This window comes from Ursus arctos, unplaced genomic scaffold (assembly GCF_023065955.2).
Source record: "Ursus arctos isolate Adak ecotype North America unplaced genomic scaffold, UrsArc2.0 scaffold_7, whole genome shotgun sequence".
Lineage (NCBI taxonomy): Eukaryota > Metazoa > Chordata > Mammalia > Carnivora > Ursidae > Ursus > Ursus arctos.
In genome coordinates, this window is record NW_026623089.1 from 60,039,494 (window position 1) to 60,047,226 (window position 7,733).

At 36.3% G+C, this 7,733-nt stretch overlaps 1 protein-coding gene across 9 annotated transcripts in view; it reads left to right on the plus strand.

Moving 5' to 3' along the window:
* Positions 1 to 7,270, plus strand: part of JMJD1C (jumonji domain containing 1C) — a 322,853-nt gene extending 315,583 nt beyond the window's left edge. For 6 of the 9 annotated variants that reach the window (XM_057308405.1, XM_057308401.1, XM_057308404.1 and 3 more), the window contains one exon: positions 5,912 to 6,742. In XM_057308405.1, coding sequence (XP_057164388.1) covers positions 5,912 to 6,184 — 273 coding nt within the window. In that variant the 3' untranslated portion in view covers positions 6,185 to 6,742. Of the gene's footprint in view, positions 1 to 5,911 lie in introns of all 9 variants that reach the window. The other 3 variants (XM_044386106.3, XM_026504300.4, XM_057308400.1) reach the window with 2 other exon arrangements.
* Positions 7,271 to 7,733: the final 463 nt, after the last annotated feature.

The following is a 7,733-nucleotide window of genomic DNA, read 5'->3' on the forward strand; positions in this document are numbered from 1 at the left end:
TAATTTACTTTTTCCTAATAACTAAGTATGTCTAGCATCTTTTCATGTGCTTATTTGCCATCATCTATATATCTCTTTTGGTAAATCTGTGTGTTCAAATATTTTATACATTTTGAAGTTGGATTTTTCTTTCTTCTTAGTAAGTTTTTGAGTGTTCTTAACTACTCTACTTTATAAGCCCTACATCTGATATATGCTTTGCAAATATATTGTCCTGATCTGTGACTTGTCCTTACATTTTCTTAATGGTGTCTTCCTAAGAGAAGTGTTTTATTTTTTTAATTTATTTTTTATTTTTTTTATTATGATATGTTATTCACCGTACAGTACATCATTAGTTTTTGATGTAGTGAAGTGTTTTAATTCTGATGAAATTCAGGTGATCAGTTTTTTCTTTTATGTATCATACTTTTATTGTTGTATATCCAGAATTGCTGCCTAGCCCCAGATAGCAAACATTTTCTCTTACATTTTCTTCTAGAAGCTTTCTTGTGGTTAGTTTTAAATTTAGATCTGTAATCTGGTTTTAGTTAATTTTTGTACATTGTGCAAAGTATGGACCAAGGTCCGATGTATATATATGTATTTTTTGGTATGGATAGTTTAGTTGTTTTAGGCTATTTTCAAATAATTTTTTATTTTGAAATGTAATGTAGTGATACGATTTTTAAGAATCTAAGTAGTACAAAAGGGTTTACGGTAAAAATTCAGTCTTTTTCTCACCTTTGCCCCCAGTTGCCCTCCTTCAGAAGCAATCCCTGTTTACCACAGAGATTCCATGCCATGTACGTGTCTCTCTCTGTTGCTTTTTTGTGGGTAGAGAGCCATGTTTTCTCAAAATAGTAGGCACAGTGATCCTCTTAAAAAGTTTAGCTCACATAACATTGCTCAAAGCTTCACAAGGCCCTAAATGATCCGTATTTGTATCCTGTCCATGCCCTCATGTGTACACACACATAACCCCCTTCACTGTCTTTCTTCCCTCCTTCCCTCCTCCTTACTTCTCTCTGGCTCCCCAGCTCTCTCTGTAGTTTTCACATACACCGTGCAAGTGTCCATCGCAGGGCCATGGTGCTTGCTAATTCTCTGGCCCAGAATTCTTCTTTCAGGTATCTCTAAGACTTGCTTCTTCACATCCTTTAAAGGTTTGTTTGCTCAGATGTCACCTTTCTCAGTGGGGTCTTCCTTAACCACCCTAGTTTTAAAGTGCAAATTGTGTCCCCAAATTCCCTGTCATCTTCTCTGCTTTATTTTCCATTTCAATCATCACCTTCTAACATTATTCATAATTTATTTACTTAGTTTATTGTCCTCTAATCCACACTGGAATGTAAGGTTCACAGGGACAGTTTTCTGTGTTTTTCATTGCTCTCTCCCATGTTTAGAATAATGCACTTAAATATTTGTAAGTCCTGACAGCCTGAAAATATGTTCTCATACACAACATATTTTTGCACAAGTACAGATGAAAACAAAGTTATGACTTTACATAATTTATATATATTGTGTTCTTTGTACAAACATGTAAACTTCGGCCTCTTCTTAAATGTGTCTTCTGGCTACTTCAGAAAGTTTACTTAGGTTGGAATCTAACTTCCAATTATGACTATATACGTAAGTACATAGGAAAACATGCTTTCTTTTGAGATATATAGAAATATCACTTAGATTCTAGAGAGCAAATTTCATCATAGATTTCTAGAGTATAAAAGATGTTATACTTAAATACAGCATGTATAACCTAGATTGGCAAATTCTATTCTGAGCTCTGCTACTAACTTGCTGAGTGTTCCAAGACCACTCTGCTGCATATCTTGGCATAGAATTGCCAGCTATAAGCACAAAAATTTCTGTCTTCTTTTCCTTATGTGGTGTGATAATGACAGCATGGTTATGTGTACTCTGTTGAAAGGGTGTTGTCCATGACTCAGAAGTGATGATAATGTGGTTTTGAGAGAGAATTAGAAGGAAGTAAGAACTCTCTGTTCACAATATTAATTTGGATTTGAGATGTATTATTATTTCCAACTTAGTCCTTAGAGGTCCTGAAAACTTTTCATTGATGACTTCACTTCCAATAGACTACAGGTAGCCCTTAACATAAACCCAGACTCTAAATTAGTGCTTCTCATGTGTTCGCATACATCAGGATTTCCTAGATTTGATAAAACACAGATTGCAGGACCCTACCCCCAGAATTTCTGATTCAATGGATTTGAGGAGGGACCTGAAATTTTACATTTCTAACAAGTCCCCAGGTGATGCTTATGTTACTCTTTGAGGAACACACTTCAAAAACCATTGCAAATACAAAGGCCTTGCAAACCCAAGGCACCTAATCAAAAAATGGTTTTGACCAGATATGATACATTTTATTCTGGTTTGTCAGCAGGGAGCACTTTGAGAAGCCACACTGAGGGAAAGTATCATAGCCACAATCCTCCATATATTAAGAACAATTGCAGGCTTAATCTTCTGTTGGCAAACATGAGTGAATCTGTGAAACTCCAGTATATCACTAGGTGGAGCAGGTGGACCCTGCCCTCCAGGATTTGCTTTGCTTAGCTCTAGTACCCTGATGTCCTCAGTGGCCTTCATTTCATTCATGCATTCATTCATTCATTTTATTTTAAAGATTTTATTTATTTGAGAGAGAGCAGGGAGAGGGGTAGAGGGAGAAGCAGACTCTCCACTGAGCAGGGAGCCTGACACAGGGCTAGATTTCAGGACCTGAGATCATGACCCTAGCTGAAGGCAGATGTTTAACTTACTGAGCCACCCAGGCGCCCCAGTGGCCTTCGTTTTAAACAGCAACAGTTTTTTTTTTTTTAAGCCACAAAATCTTTAGGATAAATTTGTGCTTAACTACTTATCTTAATTGATCATGTTTTCTCACTCATAGTTTATAATATTGCTAAGTTGTGAATTTTCTGCATTCATAATGCTAAAAGGACTTTGGCAAAATCTTTCGCTCTTAAGTTCTCATAAGTCAGTATGTATATGACATTCACAGTGTCAAGATGATAACCTTCCTACTGTCAACACAAAGAGTTACATTTTCTTAACATTACCTATTTATGATTACAATTGATCCTGTGGACAAGTATGAATAAGAGAGTCTGTCAAGGAAGTGAAATGTAAATAAATCAAGGATAGTTGAAAAAGGGGATTGGTGGAATGGGAAGTTCAAATGGGTTCTACTTTTAAGACTAAACTTTGTCTCTTCAAACTCTAACCTGTAAGCCTTTAAGCAAAATATTATCAGGTTGAGGTCATCAGAAAGCATAATAGCATTTTTAAGCACTAATAAAAGTCACCGTTCTAAAAGTGATTTTAAAACAACCATGAACTGGCAAAAACTGACAGAATCAACTTTTTTTAGAACTCTAGAATCTAATCCAAATATACATCAATTGGGGGACTGTTCAGTGAAGAAAAGGGCAGCTGACTTGGGGCATTTAAGGAAATCTCTGACAGGTCACTGGCTGACCACTGAGATAACAGAACAGAGACTTCAGTGATCATACCCAACAAGGAACACAGCCTTTGCAAGAATAGTGTGGAAAAGTCACAAAAGAAATGGATGACTGCAGCCTTGTCTGACAGAAGCAAACCCTGAGGCAGAGAGAGAATCTGATTTTCAGTAACCACATTATAATGTTCAGGTGTCCAGTTTTCAGCAAAAAGTTTTAAGACATACATAGACACTATAAAGTATGTCTATTCATAGGGGAAAACAGTCAGAAGAAACTGTCCCTGAGGAAGCCCAGACATTGGACTTACTAGACATAGACTTTATGTCAGCTGTCTGAAATGTACTCAGAGAGCTAAAGGAAACTGGTAAAGAGGATCAGGAAGATGACATATGAACAAAATTAGAATATTGATGAAGAGACAAATTATAAAACAGTAGAACTAGACATGCTGAAAGAAAGGTACATGCCAAAACTTTTGAAGGACTTAATCCCCATGGCATGTTCACATAAGTGGAAGACATAACAAGATAGGACATTTGGAAACTATGCTGGTGTGACTGAGTTAATATAGGACCATAAAGCATCTGTTAGACAAGATGTTACAGGAGCTGGGCTCCTGTTAGCTTGCCATTTGTTGGCTGGTTTATCTTGGAACAGGCACTGAACTTCTTATCCATAGTTTCCTGCTCCGTGAAATAGAGCATCTGTTCTAGAGACACAGTGAAGATCCAGTGAGCCTGTATAGCAGTGCTGAAAATGTGAGGCATCATTGTGTTCATCTTGCAGAGGAACCGACAGCCTAATGATTAAAGGAAGAGAATGTTTATATATGCTACCAGGTTATCAGTTGAGGGACAGTGCTTGACCTAAAGAACTCTGCAGACTTGAGCAGCTGTTCAGACATTGCCCAGAGGAGGAATTTCAGGGCCTTTGGAATCCATCACTCTATTGTTAGATTTTTTCTCTATTCCCCACTTATTATCTTCTTCTTCTCATGCCTCCCAGTTAAACTTAATTTCATCATTTTAAAATTAGAAATAGTGTAGTGGTGCCTGGGTGGCTCAGTTGGTTGAGTGTCCAGCTCTTGATTTCAGCTCAGGTCCTGATCTCAGAGTCGTGTGTTGAGCTCTGCGCTCAACGTGGAGTCTGCTTGTCCCTCTCTGTCTGTTTCTCTCTCTTTCTCCCAAGTAAATAAAATCTTTTAAAAAAAATTAGAATTAGTATAAATGCTTAGTTTTCAGTTATTTATCCTTTCCCAGGAATATTATGATATCCTTTCACTTATCACTAGAAGACAACCTAGAATGTCATAAAATCCAGATTGGATCAGCTTGGTCCTTTCTATGTCATTATACTAAGCGTTAAGAGAAGAAAACAGTTCCAAGAAATAGGGAAGTACTAAGTCAGTTTGTACATGGTGTACAAAGAACAGACAAGACTGTTGACTGGCTTCTTGTGAAAACCATTTATTTAGTCAGGGGAGGAACAACTATTGAGAACAGTGGTACTGATGCCACTGGAGCCTGAAGGTTTACTTTAGTTGGTAATTTGAGAAAAGCACACATAAAATCCTCGGGTAATTCTAAAACTATTGTGAGTGATAGATCTATTTGGAACTACAGTTTTCATCCCCGTTCTTCACAAACTAAATTTCATTTCTTTTGCTTTCATTTACTTTCTGTTGTAAAAGTTAATGGTGAGGGGCATCGGTTAAACGTCCAGCTCTTGATTTCAGCTCAAGTCATGATCTCAGGCCCCGACCAAGTTGAGCTCCATGCTCAGCGGGGAGTCTCCTTGAGATTCTCTTCCTCGGTCTCTCCCTCTGCTCCTCCCCTCCTCTCTCTCTCTCAAATAAATAATCTTTAAAAAAAAAAAAAAGGTAACAGTGAAATGACCCAAATACTCAAAGCCAAAGGAGCAGCAACAAACATCAGATTCTTTGCACTGAATGGTAAAGCAGACACTTTCCAGTTAGCTTTTTTTTTTTTTTTTTTTTTAAGTAACACCAAAAAATCACCTTGACTAAATTGATAATTTTGGATCTGATTATCAGCCTCTCTGAAGGATTCCTGGAAAAGTTCTGTTCTTTCCATCATTTAAAAATATTCCATGTCGGTGTGCCTGGGTGGCTCAGTCACTAAGCATCTGCCTTCGGCTCAGGTCATGATCCCAGGGGCCTGCTTCTCCCTCTCTCACTCCCCCTGCTTGCGTTCCCTCTCTCGCTGCCTCTGTCTCTGTCAAATAAATAAATAAAATCTTAAAAAAATTCCATATACAAAGTCCCTCGGAGGCATGAAAACTTTTCAGTGATGTAACTCATATAAGTATAGTGTTCTGCTTTGAAATGCATTTGATATTTCGGAGAAAATAAGTTCTCTGGTATTCCTGCCTCCTAAAATTGATCTTTTACTGTACTGTTTTTGTTTTGGGAATAGGTACAGAATTTTCACAGCTGTATTCAGGTAACTGAAGACTTTGTGTCCCCAGAACATCTTGTACAGTCATTTCATTTAACACAGGAACTGAGACTTTTGAAGGAGGAAATCAATTATGATGATAAACTACAGGTAAGAGACAAGCTTTCTAACAAGCTCCTGCTCTACATGCCTTTTATATTCAGAGATAGGGTACCTGCAGAACAGCTTAGGTCCTCACTGCCTAGTCTGTCACATTTGGATAACAACCACAGGCTAACAATATGCGTTTAATTGTTTGAATTTTAGTGGCCCTTATCCTAACTTTCAACCATGACATTTGTTTTTCTTGAATTTGGCTTTCTTTCATTAAGAAAAAAAATTGTTTTAATAGCAATTTTCATTTGTTACTTTATCTCCAGCTGAAGTGATTAGAAATACCAACATCTCTTTCAGGTTAAAAATATATTGTATCATGCAGTCAAGGAAATGGTGAGAGCTTTGAAGATACATGAAGATGAAGTAGAGGATATGGAAGAAAATTAGGTGTGGTCCAGTTTGATGTTTTTAGGCCATTGAACTGGAATTTCTCTTGAACGATGACATGTATGCACATTGACTTAAGCTTCATAAAACCATCAGTGCCAAGAAATTCTCTTTTGTAGTAATTACTTGTTACTGATACCGCAGCAGTATGGCATACGTCACAGCTCCTGTGATTCAATGTTAGTTATGAAAACAAGCTAAATTTAAAAAGCAGCGCTTCATAGCTGTTTTTGTATTATAGTGTATATGAAGTTTGTGAAAATGCCAGATTTAAAATGATGTATTTATTTTTGAAAAAAAAAAAAACCACAAAATTCTATGCTATATTGTTGATCAAGTGTAAATGTGACCTTGTACAGTTTACTAAAATAACTGATATTTTTCACTACATTGAGACAGTTACTGTGAGAATAGGACACAAACACCAGCTATTGCCTGCATTTGGGAAATTGCTGAATCGCACAGCATTCATGTCATAATCAGAAAATTACTGCCAAATAATTGTAAAATTTGTAAAATATGAAGTATATAAAGTAGATACTAAATATGGACACTTCAATATTTTGTTGAAGCTATTGACTGTACAATTAAACATTTTCAAAAGGTGTAATTTATTTAAAATTGTCTCATTTTGGTAAAATTTATGTGAACTTTTAAAGCTAAATATTAAACTTAATATGCTATGTAAATATATACATATATACATTTAATGATGTATTTTTTTAAAACATTGGCTTGCTTTTATTTGTTAAAAGTGCAAGTGTTACATATGGCTTTGTACATTAAAGTTGAAAGGGGTTTTACATTTTCCATTAAAAGGACTTTATCAGAAAATGGCTTGTTCCAGAGTTCTTCCTCTTATGACATACATACTACTGGGGATTCATCATCATGACAACTACTAGCATTTTCTTATGATACAGCATTCTTTTCTGGAACAATTTTCCTTTGTTTTACTCTTATAAGTTTCCAGCTTTTCTGCAGATTTTATGAGCCATCATCGCTTCTCACCCTTTTGGCTAAAATCAGGTGTAGGTTTTATGAGCCATCGTAAGTGTCTCAATAATACTTGTCCTGTGGCCCAACTAAAGAAAGGAATACAGGTAACTCCCATTTGTTATTTATGAACACATTTTCATTGAAAGAAGAACCCATACATGAATTTAAAAAGCCATGATTATGAGTGTATGTGATTAATTTCAAGTAAGTGTTTTTCATAGCAGAGATAGCTGATAATACAGTTTTGTGGGTGGGAGGAAGGCAGGCGAAATAGCGGCAGGGAAGAGACTAAAGTCAG